The 15,636-nt window shown below is 23.1% G+C and overlaps 6 protein-coding genes across 6 annotated transcripts in view; 5 read left to right on the plus strand and 1 right to left on the minus strand. All coding sequences in view use genetic code 6, as the record gives it.

Annotated features, from left to right (window-relative positions):
* Positions 1–649: 649 nt before the first annotated feature.
* Positions 650–2,641, plus strand: TTHERM_000798148 (oxalate/formate antiporter family transporter; the record flags this gene model as incomplete). The annotated part of the gene is made up of 1 exon (XM_012798672.1): positions 650–2,641. One exon carries the CDS (start codon positions 650–652, stop codon positions 2,639–2,641), a length of 1,992 nt encoding a protein of 663 aa, XP_012654126.1.
* Positions 2,642–3,743: 1,102 nt separating this feature from the next.
* Positions 3,744–4,203, minus strand: TTHERM_000798149 (hypothetical protein; the record flags this gene model as incomplete). The annotated part of the gene is made up of 3 exons (XM_012798673.1): positions 3,744–3,794; positions 3,977–4,052; positions 4,133–4,203. The coding sequence occupies 3 exons, from the start codon at positions 4,201–4,203 to the stop codon at positions 3,744–3,746; spliced, it is 198 nt and encodes a 65-aa protein (XP_012654127.1).
* Positions 4,204–5,340: 1,137 nt separating this feature from the next.
* Positions 5,341–7,329, plus strand: TTHERM_00798150 (oxalate/formate antiporter family transporter; the record flags this gene model as incomplete). The annotated part of the gene is made up of 1 exon (XM_001020399.1): positions 5,341–7,329. One exon carries the CDS (start codon positions 5,341–5,343, stop codon positions 7,327–7,329), a length of 1,989 nt encoding a protein of 662 aa, XP_001020399.1.
* Positions 7,330–8,605: 1,276 nt separating this feature from the next.
* TTHERM_00798160 (oxalate/formate antiporter family transporter) lies at positions 8,606–10,510 on the plus strand (the record flags this gene model as incomplete). The annotated part of the gene is made up of 1 exon (XM_001020400.1): positions 8,606–10,510. One exon carries the CDS (start codon positions 8,606–8,608, stop codon positions 10,508–10,510), a length of 1,905 nt encoding a protein of 634 aa, XP_001020400.1.
* A 1,223-nt stretch (positions 10,511–11,733) lies between these two features.
* On the plus strand, positions 11,734–13,638 carry TTHERM_00798170 (oxalate/formate antiporter family transporter; the record flags this gene model as incomplete). Its single annotated transcript, XM_001020401.1, has 1 exon — positions 11,734–13,638. One exon carries the CDS (start codon positions 11,734–11,736, stop codon positions 13,636–13,638), a length of 1,905 nt encoding a protein of 634 aa, XP_001020401.1.
* Positions 13,639–14,685: 1,047 nt separating this feature from the next.
* The window catches only part of TTHERM_00798180 (oxalate/formate antiporter family transporter), a gene marked incomplete at both ends in the record, with an annotated part of 1,900 nt that continues 949 nt past the window's right edge, over positions 14,686–15,636 (plus strand). Inside the window, one exon of the mRNA XM_001020402.3 lies at positions 14,686–15,623. Coding sequence (XP_001020402.3) covers positions 14,686–15,623 — 938 coding nt within the window. The remainder of the gene's footprint in view (positions 15,624–15,636) is intronic.

Consider the following 15,636-nt stretch of genomic DNA (forward strand, 5'->3'; position numbering starts at 1 on the left):
CTAGAAATTAATTAATATTTTCTAATTTATATTAAAAGATTATTGAAGTAAAAATATCAAAGAAAGCTTAATGAGAGGGAGGGAGGGAGGTAGCTAACTTCTTACATTTAAAAAAAATGAATATTTAGTTTGTTAATGAAAGAAAACTTGCTTTCTATTATAATTAAAAAAAATTGTATATCCTGGTTTAATTTGCTAAAATAAAGAGATTTTGGAGAAGTGTATTTATTAATGTAAATTTAGTTTTGCAAAGAAATAGATTTTATATATCTTAGATTTCATTTATGATTAATAAATCTATTCTAAAAAGGAATTTGATTACATATTAATTAAAGCATGTCATTTGAATAAATTTATAGAAAGCATAATTAATTAAGAAATTTCAAAGAAAAGCATTTATGTAATTATAAAGAAATAAGTATGATTTTTAATTATTAGGTGAACGTTCTAACAATATCAATTAATTAAGTAATTGATTTTTATTTAATTTATGATTTTATTTTATCTTTGGTTTAAATAATGCATGCATAGAGAATGATTTCAAAATAAATATATAATTTCATTTATTTCAGTTAAAAATTAATAATAAAAATAAACAAAATAATTTTCATAATATCTTTTTTACTGCTTTTATTTAAAAAAGATTCTAATGGTAAAGTGTATGATGTCTAGTAATAGGATAAAAGGAATTTTGACTATTATTGCAGGTTTTGTCCTTAATCTTACTAGTGGCTCTATGTTTTTATGGGGAACACTCAATATCTATATAACCTCTTATTTTAGATAGAAGGATGATCCTGATTTATCACTCAGTATCGGAGGAGCTATATTTCCCGTCATGACTGCTTCTTTTGCTACAGGAATACCTTTAGGAATTAAGTGTATTCAATTACTAGGTCAAGCTCGATACGTTTTATTTATAAGTTCTGTTATTGCCTCATTAACAGTAATTCTCTCAAGCTATGCAGAGAAATTTTATTAATTTGCAATTATCTATGGTGTAATAAATGGTATAGCTTCTGGTTGTATATGTATTGTCCCCATTTACATGGGATATCTTTATTATCCTAACTACAGAGGACTTGTTTCTGGAATAAACACATGTGGATGTGCTCTTTGTTCTTTCTTGTTTGGTATACTTTTCACTCAATTAGTCAATCCTGATGGACTTTTGTAGAATTCAAACTCTGATGGATATTCGTATTTTGATGGCGACTCCATTTCAGTAGCTTAAAATGTGCCTGAAACTCTTAGAAAAATTGGGTACATTTTTTTGAGTGTTTCTGTATGTGCATCATTTCTTGTATTTTATCATCCTAATTAAATCGGAGAAGAAGAAAAAAGGCTGAAAAAATAGCTCTAATTAAAATAACAAGAAAAAAAGCAATTTTAAGAAAACCTTTAAACAATAGAATAAGAAATATAATAAATTGAATTAACAATTAACAATGAATAAAATTAAAAATAATTTTAAGAGGAACAAGTTTAACCTTTAAGAAATCCAAAATTCAATCGACACTCATAAGAAATACTGAGATAAAGCAAGCAAATAATTGTTTAAAAGATCAGAATTTCAGAAATTGAGTAACAAGTTCTACAAGAAAAGATAGAGATTTCTCATAAAAAAGACGAATAAACAGGATTAGTTTACGTTAACAAAGTTATAATAGATGAAATTAAGGAGAATTAGGATAAAGTTAATGTAACAAAAAACAAACAGTTCTCTGAAAAAGACTTTTTAAGAATACTCCAAAGAATACAATCAAATGAAGACTAAAGTTATAATAAAGAATAGCATATTAATTAGTATGTGTAGGATGATGATTTAAATAAAGAACTAACAGAGGAAGAATTAGCAAAAAAAGAAGAGTAAATTAAAGAAGAGTTGGAAAATACAAAGAAAAACTAAGAGGAAATAGATGAACTTGATAAGTTAGGAGCTCCTAGCATTAAAATAGCCTTGAAGTAACCCAAATTCTACTTGTCTATTTTATTAGCTATTCTTTGTCTTGGTTTTGGATCACTAATCAATGCAAACTATAAATCGATAGCAAAAGATTAAGGATTTGAAAGTGACAGCTTTTAAACTCTAGTAGGCTCTTTAGCTGGTCTCGCTAACGGAATATCAAGACCTGTGTGGTCAGGTTTATTAGATAAGTTCAAATACAAACACTTACTAATAGTTGCTCTATCTATATAAATAGTAACTAGTTTATCTCTTCAAGCAACTAATCAAAGTGAGGCATTTTTCGCTATTTGGATTTTTATAATTCACTTTTGCTTAGGAGGAGTCTTGGGTATGTTACCTGTATTTTCTGCGTAACTGAATGGAGTTAAAATAGGTTCATAACTCTATGGTTTTTACTTTTACGGATTCAGTATAGCAAATTTCGTTTAGTTTATCATAGTGTTGGAATTAAAAAAGGAAATAGGCTTCAATAATATATTTTATATTTTCTTCGCCTAATTATTTTTGGCATTCATAATAATAATCTGCTTTTAATTCAAAATAAAGTGGTCAAAATATTACATGGCAAAGAAAGAAGAAACACTCAATACATAATCTAATGAAAATATTCCAAACAATGTCATTAATAGTGAATAAAATTAATTAAATTTTATAGTTACTAATTAAGAATGAAATTAATTAACTAACAAACAAACAAACAAACAAATAATATTTATTATTTTAATAAACAATTTTTCAATATATATGATAATATTTAAATAAATAGCAAAATTAATTGACCATTAATAAAATTATTTATTATATTTTACTTTACTTTATTTCTTGTAAATATCTGTTAACTAATCTTCTAGAAAAATACCTTTTTAAATAATTTCTTACAATTTTATCTTCTAAATTATTAAGAAATTGATAGTGACTAACTAACTAACTAACTAAATAACTAAAAAATATAATTATGTTACTACTCCTCAATAACATATTTTATAAGTATTAAAAAATAAAATGAAAGAATAGTAGATTAGAAAATACGCTATTATTTATTTATGTTATTTATCATATTTTGTATTAATTTTTATGATAGAACTTTTATAAAATTTAAAAAACTTTATTCAGAATTAGATTTCTACTTTAACAATTTGCATCTATTTCTATCTATTTATTTTTTATCCTCCTAAAACACTTAATTACTTTTAATTTTTGAAAGAAAGATTTCTAATAAGAATAACTTGTAAATTTAATCAAATAATCTAGGCCGTTCTAATTGTTTGGTTTCTTAGATTTAATTACTCTTTTATAAGTCTATTTTCAAAGTATATTTGGTTATACTTTAATTAATTCATAAGAATCCTATCAAAAATTATTAAAAAATAGATAGATTATTCATATAAAATCAAATCAAGAAAAATAGATTGATTCGTTTAATGTAAGTAATATGCAATAACTTTTTATTTTAATTCAATCCAAAAATGTTCTAACAAAATTAATTTTTTTATTCAGACATGTTTCAGTGTTTACTGCATTTAGTATAATTGTGTTATAGCTTCATTAAAAAATATAAATTAAACTTTATGATAAGCTTTTCAAAATTATTTTTACTTATCGCTTAAAATAGATATAAAATAGTAAATAATAATCGAACAAATATAATAAATGTATTATTATTATTCTAATGCCAATATTTTTTTAATTAATAAATGAAATTTTGTTTTTACTTAAAGAACTAAAACTCTACTTAAAATCATAAACTAATAGGGAAAAGACCATAAAAGATTATTCATATGTCTTATATTAATATATTTCCTCTAAATTTCTATATTTTTGATACCTTTAATAGTAAAGAATAATAAATTCTTTAAAAAAATAAATACAAAATAATTTGTTATTATAAATTTATTAGAAAGAGCATTTCTTATGATACAAAAAAATAATAATTTATTATTACTTATGGAGCTAATGATATATATATCCAATATATTTATTTTATTTTCTACGATATAAGATAATTACAAATTTAAACATAGCAAGAATTATTTTATGATTTGAAGTGTATGAACTGCTATTGCTTCCATTCTTAATTAGCTACCTAAAAAATGTTATGATAAAATAATAATAAAATCAATTGAATTGAATAAATGGTGTTGATATAAAAATGATATTTTTTACTCAAAAAGAATCATATCAAAGTTAATAAGACTGTTATCTTTTAGTACACCTATTTTTGCTTTTTATCTCATATAACAATCTGAATTGAATCTGAGTGAGAGAACTTGTTATTATTATTAGAATAAATTATGATAAATTAATTTTTTATTTTTTCTTTAAATTAAAAATTTCAAAATATTTTTTAAAATATTAAAAATCAATCTAAATTTTTTATGAATAATTGAATGACAATTTATTTATTTTTTAAATAATAAATTTAAAATTTACATACTTATAAAATATAATTTAAATAACTCAATCAAAGTAGATTTTACAAAAATGGTTCAAGCAAGTTTTTTAAATTTCACAAATTAATTATGATAAAAAATAAAAAAAATTTTTCAAATTCAATTTTAAAACAAAGTCATTAAAATTAATATGACGAACTTTTTTCTTTTTATTAGATTTATAAGACGGATTTTGCAATAAATGTTAAGAAATACATAATTTACTTACAAATAAGTATTGTAATTAATTAATCTATTTGGGTAAATAATTTGATTACAAATATATTTTGTAATTTAAAAAATTAAATTAAGGCTATTATTTTTCAATTCTAATAAATATTGATTTACATATTTTTTATGTAAATTTTTTAGGCCTTTTAAAAACAAACAAACAAACAAATGAATCTATTTTAAATATGGACTTTATATTAAAAATATGTTTAAAAAATATCAAATAGAAAATTTAATAATTTTAAGATAAACTTTGTTTATTAAATAATAAAGAATTGCCAAGAATTATGTCGTTAAACAGGTTAAAATTACTTCATTCTTATAAATAAGAATTTAATGTAATTAAAACTAAGTAAATTTACTCAAATAAAATAATTAGCTCATTAAATTTTGTTTTTTAAATTTAATTACTGATTACAAATCTAAATTGTTTTGATTATGATTTTTACTTGATTAAATCTAAAAAATATAAAATAGATAATTATTTAATTATTCTTAGAAAGTTATTAGTAAGTAAGTAAAAAGCTATAACTTCATATTTTTATTTTAACATGAATGTTCAAAGAAAATTTTCCATGTCTAGTTTTATTTGAATTCAAATTATCTTTTAAATAATTGAAAAAGAATATAAATAATAAAACTCAATAACTTTTAAAATTAACTTTATTTATAAAAAAAAATATTTTCGATTACATTTTATTTGGTGAAGAAATGGAAATAACGAAATAAAAGACGAATATAAAAATAAAAGGTATATTGACTTTAATTGGAGGATTCTTTATTTTGCTTATGAATGGCTCAATTTTTTTATGGGGAACACTTAATGTTTATATTACATCTTATTTTAGATAGAAAAATGATCCAGATTTATCACTTAGTATAGGTGGAGCTGTATTTCCTTTGATGACTGCTTCTTTAGCTACTGGAATACCCTTAGGAATTAAAGGTATCAAATTATTTGGATAGGCACGTTATAGTTTGTTATTAAGCACTGTAATAACTTCACTTATGGTAATTCTTTCTAGCTATGCTGAGAAATTTTATTAGTTTGCTATCATTTATGGAGTGATTAATGGCATAGCCGCCGGTTCTATTTATTTTGTTCCCATTTATATGGGCTATCTCCACTTTCCCAATAATAGAGGTATTGTTTCTGGAATTAATACATGTGGATTTGCTCTTTGTTCTTTCTTATTTGGTTTATTATTCACACATTTGGTGAATCCTGATGGTCTTTAACAAAACTCAAATTCAGATGGATATTCGTATTTTGATGGTGATTCGATTTCTGTTGCACATAATGTTCCTGAAGCTCTTAGAACGATTGGATACATTTTTTTGGGTGTTTCAGTTTGTGCATCATAACTCATATTTTATCATCCTAATTAAATCGGAGAAGAAGAAAAAAGGCTTAAAAAATAGCTTTAATTAAAATAATTAGAAAAGAAGCACTTTTAAGAAAATCTGATTACTATAGAATAAGAAATTAAATAAATTGACTTATTTAACCAACAAAATATAAAATAATTTTAACCTGAATAAGCTTAAGTTCTAAATAATTAAAAATGTGATTAAAGTTAACAAGATTTATTGAGGTAAAGTCAACAAATCTTTATTTAAAAAATAAAAATATCATAAATGGAAGAAATGATCCTTCAAGAAAAAATAGAGATATCTCATAAGAAAGATGAGTAAACAGGATTAGCTTTTGCCAATCCTACTCTAATAGACGAAATAAAATAAAACTCAGAAAAGCTAGCATTAAAAAAAGATAAATAAGCTATTGAAGATGATTACTAAAAAATAATATAGCTAATGTAAAATGAAAGCTTAATTCATAATAAAGAATAACATGTTAATTTATATGTTTAAGAAAATGATGAAAGCATCGAGCTAACAAAGTAAAATTTAACCAGAAAAGAGGAGGAAATTAAAGAGGAATTAAAACATACGCAAAAAAAATAATAAGAAATTGATGAACTTGATAAATCAGGCGCTCCTAATATTATATTGGCCTTAAAGTAGCCAAAATTCTACTTGTCTATATTTTTGGTTGTTCTTTGTCTAGGTTTTGGATCTTTGATAAATGCAAACTATAAATCAATTGCAAAAGATTATGGATTCAAAACAGATAGCTTCTAAACTCTGGTAGGCTCTCTAGCTGGTATAGCTAATGGAATATCAAGACCAGTGTGGGCTGGTTTACTAGATAGATTCAAATTTAAAAACTTGTTAATACTGATTATTTGCATTTAAATCACTATAAGTCTATCTTTCCAAGCTACTAGCTAAAGTGAGGTATTTTTCGCTATCTGGGTGTTTATAGCTCACTTTTGCTTTGGAGGAGTCTTGGGTATGTTACCTGTCTTTTCTGCCTAATTAAATGGTGTTAAAATAGGATCATAATTATTTGGATTCTACTGGTATGGATTTAGTATAGCAAATTTAATTCAATTTGTACTAGTTTTGGAATTAAAAAAACAAATTGGTTTCAATAATATCTTTTACATTTATTTCGGTTAACTAGTTGTGGCATTTATAATAATGAACTACTTTTAATTTAAAATTCAATGGTCTAAATATTACCTAAACAAAAAGAAAGAAGAAACATTAAACACTTAATCTTAAGAAAATATCCAAACAATTGGTATCAATAGTGAGTAAAATAAATTAAATCTTGTCGCTATCACTTAAGTCTGAAATCGATTAATAAATTTATAAAACAAAATACATGTAATTTATTTTATAAAAATGTAAATAAAATATTTGATTTAATTAATTCAATACATAAAAAATTATAATTTAATACATTCTTCGTTGATGTTTATGTCTTCATACTATCTACTAAAAACTTTAAAATTCCAAAATTTTAATTTATTTTAATGAACTTATCATTTAAGTATTTATTTAATAACTAAAGATATCTAATTAATTAATTTCTTCATATTAATTATCAAAAAATACAAATTCTATCAATATTTAAACATCATCCTAATAAGGTTACAACACTTAGAAAAGCCAAATAGGAAATACATTCGATTTTAAACAATTAATTTAATAAAAGAATATTTAAATATAAAAACAAAAGAGCAATGTAATATTTCCCACATAACAATTTTAAAAACTAAACTAATTGATAATTAATATTTAAACATCTATCCATACAATTATTGTATCAAATAAATACATTTTATAAGTATTATGTATTTTATTTAATTACATACCTATAAAAATATCCTTTAAATCTATTTTCAATAGGACAGGGTGGGGATCATCTTGCAAAATATTACTTCATAGTAGATAGATAGATAGATAGAAAAGCAAAAAACATTTTTTAAGCTAATACAAACAATTAATTATTTACCCCTGAAATTACTTAATTTTTAAGTTATAACTGTAAGATTAATTATTTACATAGACAATTAAAGAAAGAACATAAATTAAATTTAATGATTATTGCATGATTAGTATAATTTAATTATATGGTAAAAAATCTAAAATTAACAAATAATATCAAATTAATACATTAATAAAATTAGATTTCCATTTAAAAATATGTAAACAGCTAGGCTCTCAAGAGATTTAAAAATAGTCTAAAAAAAGCTGTTTATTATTATACTATAAAGTTTAAATTACTTATTTACAACGTATTTATATAACATTTTTTATTTTCTATTATAATTTTATTTTTGTAAATTCTTAAAAATAGCCGCCATCTCTTTTTTTGTGTGGATAAAAAATAACTTAATTAATTTGGATTTTTGTTCAAATAGGAATTTCTATCTGAAATTCATATTCTGTAAGATTGAAAAATATACAATTACTAGCAGTCTAATTTGACTTTAAAGATTAAATTCAAAATAGTAAGAAATATAATTTATATTTAAGAATTATATTTAAAATTTAGTCTAAAAATCACCAAAAGTAAGAGTTATATATTCGTCTCATCACTTAATTTAAATTAGTTAAAATAAAAATGGTATTTCAACTCTCAATGAAAGCAAAAGGAGTTTTAACTCTAATAGGAGGCTTTATACTTCTTTTAATGAATGGCTCAATGTTTTTATGGGGTTAGCTTAATGTTTATGTTACATCTTATTACAGATAAAAAGATGATGCAAATTTAGATCTTAGTGTTGGCGGTGCCATTTTTCCAGTTATGATGGCATCATTTGGAATAGGTCTTCCTTTAGGCATTAAACTGGTAAAAATATTTGGTCAAGCTAGGATTAGTTTGCTCATCAGTGCTATCATTTCTTGCTTAATGATAGTGATTTCAAGTTATACAGAGAGGTTTTACCAGTTCGTGATTGTCTATGGTATTATAAGTGGGTTAGCATAAGGTTCTATTTATTTTGTACCAATTTACATAGGTTATTTATACTTCCCTAATAATAGAGGCTTAGTTGCTGGAATTAATAGCTTTGGCTATGCCTTAAACTCTTTCTTATTCGGGTTACTGTTCTTTAAGCTAGTAAATCCGAATGGACTTCCTTAAATTAGCAATCCTGACGGATACTCCTATTTTGAAGGAGTTTCTATTAGTGTAGCATAAGCTGTACCTTAAGCTATAAGATCTATAGGATACATTTTCTTGAGTGTTTCAATTGTTGCTACATAATTAATTATGTATCATCCAGATCAAATAGGCGAGTAAGAAAAAAGACTAAAGAAGGAGTTACAAAAAAAAGAAAATGAAATGAAAGAATTACAGTAAATTTAGCAAAAATTAGAATAAATTGATATCTAATCCATCAAAAAAAATAACTTATAAGATTAAGAGTAATTCTAGTAAACAGATATTATCTAATTAGATTAATTAGTGGTTAATAAAAAGATTGAAATCATTTAATTAGAAGAAGAAATTATCTAGTAGAAAATCTAAATTGCACACAAAATAGAATTACAGAAAGAATGTGAATATATCAACCCTTAAATCCTTAAAAAGCTTAAATTAGAAGAAATTTAAATTAGCGAAAACAAATAAAATGAAATCTTTCATCACCAAAAATTAGTTGAATTAATCATTCTTGATACCCCAAACAGAAAATAACATAAAAACTCAATTTTATCTGAAGTATCTACAAAACCATCAGATTTAGAAAAGTATTATGATGAAAAGGAAAATCAAATGGAAGCTGATTTATAAGAACTTAAAAAAAGAAATGCTTATATTGAAGAATAATTAAATAGCCTTGGTCCTCCATCAATTAAAGTTTGTTTCAGACAACCTTAACTTTATATGTCAATATTGTTAGGATTCTTAGCTGTTGGATTAGGACTAATTATTAATGGTAACTACAAATCTATAGCTAAGGATTATGGATTTACAAGTGATAGCTTTTAATCATTAGTAGGGTCTCTTGGTGGTGTTGCTAATGGTTTCTGTAGACCACTGTGGTCTCTTTTGCTTGATAAGTACTCTTTCAAAAGAATTTTATAAATTCTGCTACTGATAGAAATAATAACTTCTTTAACTATGCAATTTACAAATGTTAATAGAATCTTCTACGCTCTTTGGGTATTCATAATACATATGACTTTAGGAGGTGTCCTTGGAATGTGGCCTGTCTTTTGCTCTTAGATTAATGGTATCAAGATTGGTTCATAACTATATTGCTTTTACTGGCTTGGATTTACAATTGCAAATCTCTTCTAGTTTATGTTAGTAATGGGGTTAAAGACTAAAATTGGATTCAATAATATTTTATATATTTATTTTGCTTAGGCTTTAATTGGATTACTGTTAATGACTTTCTATAATTTCAAAATAAGTTGGGCAAAGCATTATAAGGAAATCCCTAAAAACTTATAATCCTAAATTTCACTACAAAAATAACAAACACTTGATAACTAATTAAGATCAACTATATCAAGCTGAATAAAATTTAAAAAATAAAAAAATTATTTTTTTAGTATTTTAAAAATATAAAACATACAATTATTAAATAAATTAAATCAAGTAAAATCCTTCAATGTAATTATATAAATTTATATTTTATGCTTTGCTTGCTTTCATATGAATCTTCTTGGCTATATTTTTTATTTATTGATAATTAAGTAATTTTAAAATATTTTAAATACTTTTAATTTTAATTTTTTTAAATTTATTTTTTCTAATAAATTTTTGCTAATTTCTAGTCCTATCCTAACTTGAATCTGTAGATTAATCTAATATATCATATTTTTTGAGATGCATCAAAACAAAAAATATAACTGAATTTAGAATAAATAAATAAATAATTAAATAAATAAATAATTACTTTTGAATATGTTTTAATTTTATTTTATGGAATAATTAGAAAATAGGAGGGAACTAAAAAATTTAAGACTTTACATTAAATAAAAAAGGATGGAAAAATGATTTATTTAAAAAAAAATTTCTTTAATGTTTTATAGGAAAAGTAAATTTAAATATCACAAAAATTTTTTAATTTAGCTATAATTAAGGAGTTAATTTTTTTAAATATTTAGGTAAAGCAAAAGATATTTTTTAAGCTATTAAAAATAATTGATTATTTACCACTGAAATTAATTAATTTATAAATTATAACAAATAGATTAATTTTTTACATGTGCAATTAAAGAAATATTAAATTTAATGACCAGTGCATAATTAGTAAAATTTAATTACATGGTAAAAAAATCTTAGTACATTAATAAAATAAAATTTCCATTTCAAACATAAAAACAGCAAGTCTCTCAAGAAATTTAAAAATAGTCTAAAAAAATCACTTTATTATTTTTCAAAAATGTTCAAATTATTTATTTAGAATGTATTAATTAAACATTTCTTATTATCTATTATTATTTTATATTTGTTAATTCTGAAAAATGACCACCATCACTTTTTTTTATTATAAAAAATAGCTTAATTAATTTTGGTTTTTGTTCAAATAGAGATTTACATCTTAAATCTATATTTAGTAATACTAATAAATTAAAATTACAAAGGCAAATTTCTCTTTAAAGATTAAATTAAAATTAACAAAAAATATAATTAATATTTAAAAATTAATAATAAAAATTTAGTTTAAAAGTTACCAAAAAGTCAGTTTTACCTATCCTATCTAATCACTTATTATAAATTTTATTAAATCAAAAATGGTATTTCAATTCTCAATGAAAACAAAAGGAGTTTTAACTCTATTAGGAGGCTTTATACTTCTTTTAATGAGTGGCTCAATGTTTTTATGGGGTCAGATTAATGTTTATGTTACATCTTATTACAGATAAAAAGATGATGCAAATTTAGATCTTAGTGTTGGCGGTGCCATTTTTCCAGTTATGATGGCATCATTTGGAATAGGCCTTCCTTTAGGTATTAAACTGGTAAAAATATTTGGCCAAGCAAGGATTAGTTTGCTCATCAGTACTATCATTTCTTGCTTAATGATAGTGATTTCAAGCTATACAGCGAGGTTTTACCAGTTCGTGATTGTCTATGGTATTATAAGTGGGTTAGCATAGGGTTCTATTTTTTTTGTACCAATTTATATAGGTTATTTATACTTCCCTAATAATAGAGGTTTAGTTGTTGGAATTAATAGCCTGGGTTATGCTTTAAACTCTTTCTTGTTCGGGTTACTATTCTTTAAGCTAGTAAACCCTAATGGACTTCCTTAAATTAGCAATCCTGATGGATACTCCTATTTTGAAGGAGTTTCTATTAGTGTAGCATAAGCTGTGCCTCAAGCTATAAGATCTATAGGATACATTTTCTTGAGTGTTTCAATTGTTGCTACACAATTAATTATGTATCATCCAAATCAAATAGGCGAGTAAGAAAAAAGACTAAAGAAGGAATTACAAAAAAAAGAAAGCGAAATGAAAGAATTATAGTAAATTTAGCAAAAATTAGAATTAATTGATATCTAATCCACCAAAAATAATAACTTATAAGATTTAGAGTAATTCAAGTAAACAGATATTGCCTAATTAGATTAATTAGAGGTTAATAAAAAGATAGAAATCATTTAATTAGAAGAAGAAATAATCCATTAGAAAATCTAAATTGCACACAAATTAGATTTACAGTAAGAGTATGAATATATCAACCCTTAAATCCTTAAAAAGCTTAAATTTGAAGAAATTTAAAGTAGCGAAAATAAATCAAATGAAATATCTCAAAACCAAAAATTAGTTGAATTAATTGTTCTTGATCACCCAAACAGAAAATAACATAAAAATTCTTTTTTATCAGAAATAAATACAAAACCATTAGATTTAGAAAAGTATTATGATTAAAAGGAAAATTAAATTGAAGCTGATTTATAAGAATTTAAAAAAAGAAATGCTTATATAGAATAATAATTAAATAACCTTGGCCCTCCATCAATTAAAGTTTGCTTCAGACAACCTTAACTTTATGTGTCAATATTGTTAGGATTCTTAGTTATTGGATTAGGACTAATTATTAATGGGAACTACAAATCTATAGCTAAAGATTATGGATTTACAAGTGATAGCTTTTAATCATTAGTAGGGTCTCTTAGTGGTATAGCTAGTGGTTTCTGTAGACCGATGTGGTCTCTTTTGCTTGATAAATACTCTTTCAAAAGAATATTATAAATTTTACTATTGATAGAAATAATAACTTCTTTAACTATTTAATTTACAAATGTTAACAGAATCTTCTACGCTCTTTGGGTATTTATAATTCATACAACTTTAGGGGGTGTTCTTGTAATGTGGCCTGTCTTTTGCTCTTAGATTAATGGTATCAAGATTGGTTCATAGCTATATTGCTTTTACTGGCTTGGATTTACAATTGCAAATCTCTTCTAGTTTATGCTAGTAATGGGATTAAAGACTAAAATAGGTTTCAATAATATTTTATACATTTATTTTGCTTAGGCCTTAATTGGATTACTGTTAATTACTTTCTATAATTTTAAAATAAATTGGGCAAAGTATTATAAGGAAATCCCTAAAAATTTATAATCTTAAGTTTCACTGCAAAAAGATTAAACGCTAGATAACTAACTAAGATCAACTATATCAAGCTGAATAAGACAAAAAAAGAAATATATATATTTATTACTTTAAAGAGTAAAGATATATCTATACATAATAATTTAAATTAAGTAAAATCATTAAATTTATAATTATAATTATAATTATTTAAATTTTATATTTCATGATTTGTTTCTTTAATTTTTTAAATTTTATTAGTAATTAATTATCTATAAAAATTTTAAAATGACTTCTTAACATATCCCTATTCTATCAAAAATTTTAATTTAATGACAATAAAGACAAGAGAATACTTTTATCGAGAAATAAAGATTTTTTTTGATAGTTTTTTCGCTAATTAGTACAAAATTTAAATTTTAACTTTATTTAATAGTTTTTAATTTTATTTATATCTTAAAATTTTATTCTATTTAATATTTTTTATAATGTAATAGTTGTAAAATATAATAAATTTAATAATATTAATTAAAAAAATAAAAATTCTAAATAATTAATATTAGAAAAAAAATGAAATATTTTAAGACTTTTAAATTATTCTTTCTTTATTATTGGATAATTAACTCTTTCCGATGGGGGAGTATTTTTAATAATATGACCCTAAAATTTTATCTAAATTCTTTACTTGAAAACTATGAAAATTAAGGTTATTATCAAATTTTCTTTTTTTCCCCCACCAATTAGAAATAAAACAATTAGCATTACTTCTCTTATTACCCATAGACTAAAATTAAGATTACTTTACTTAATTTGATAATCAGTGAATGGCCTATAAAGTAATTAATTTGATAAAAGAAAAATTTATTTATAACCATCTCTTTTTTATTATGATAAAAAATGCTTAATTAATTTTTGTTTTTGTTCAAATAGGAATTTACATCTTAAATTTATATGTAATGATACTGAAAAATTACAACAACTCTAAGTCGAGTTTCTCATTAAAGATTAAATTCAAAATAGCAAGAAATATAATTTATATATAAAAATTAATAATAATAATTTAGTCTAAAAATCACCAAAAAGTAAGTGTTATCTATTTATCTATCCATCTCATTACTTATTATAAATTTTGATAAATTAAAAATGGTATTTCAACTATCAATGAAAACAAAGGGATTTTTAACTCTAATAGGAGGCTTTATACTTCTTTTAATGAGTGGCTCAATGTTTTTATGGGGTCAGATTAATGTTTATGTTACATCTTATTACAGATAAAAAGATGATGCAAATTTAGATCTTAGTGTTGGTGGTGCCATTTTTCCAGTTATGATGGCGTCATTTGGATTTGGTCTTCCTTTAGGCATTAAACTGGTAAAAATATTTGGCCAAGCAAGAATTAGTTTGCTCATCAGTACTATCATTTCTTGCTTAATGATAGTGATTTCAAGCTATACAGAAAGGTTTTACCAGTTCGTGATTGTCTATGGTATTATAAGTGGGTTAGCATAAGGTTCTATTTTTTTTGTACCAATTTACATAGGTTATTTATACTTTCCTAATAATAGAGGCTTAGTTGCTGGAATTAATAGCCTGGGTTATGCTTTAAACTCTTTCTTATTTGGGTTACTATTCTTTAAATTAGTAAATCCTAATGGACTTCCTTAAATTAGCAATCCTGATGGATACTCCTATTTTGAAGGAGTTTCAATTAGTGTAGCATAAGCTGTGCCTTAAGCTATAAGATCTATAGGATACATTTTCTTGAGTGTTTCTATTTTTGCTACACAATTAATTATGTATCATCCAAATCAAATAGGCGAGTAAGAAAAAAGACTAAAGAAGGAATTACAAAAAAAAGAAAGTGAAATGAAAGAATTATAGTAAATTTAGCAAAAATTAGAATTAATTGATATCTAATCCACCAAAAAAAATAACAAAGAAGATTAAGAGTAATTCAAGCAAACAGATATTGTCTAATTAGATTAATTAGAGGTTAATAAAAAGATAGAAATCATTTAATTAGAAGAAGAATTAATCCAGTAGAAAATCTAAATTGCACACAAATTAGAATTACAGTTAGAGTATGAATATATC

This window comes from Tetrahymena thermophila (genome assembly GCF_000189635.1).
Source record: "Tetrahymena thermophila SB210 genomic scaffold scf_8254571, whole genome shotgun sequence".
In the NCBI taxonomy this organism is placed as follows: domain Eukaryota; phylum Ciliophora; class Oligohymenophorea; order Hymenostomatida; family Tetrahymenidae; genus Tetrahymena; species Tetrahymena thermophila.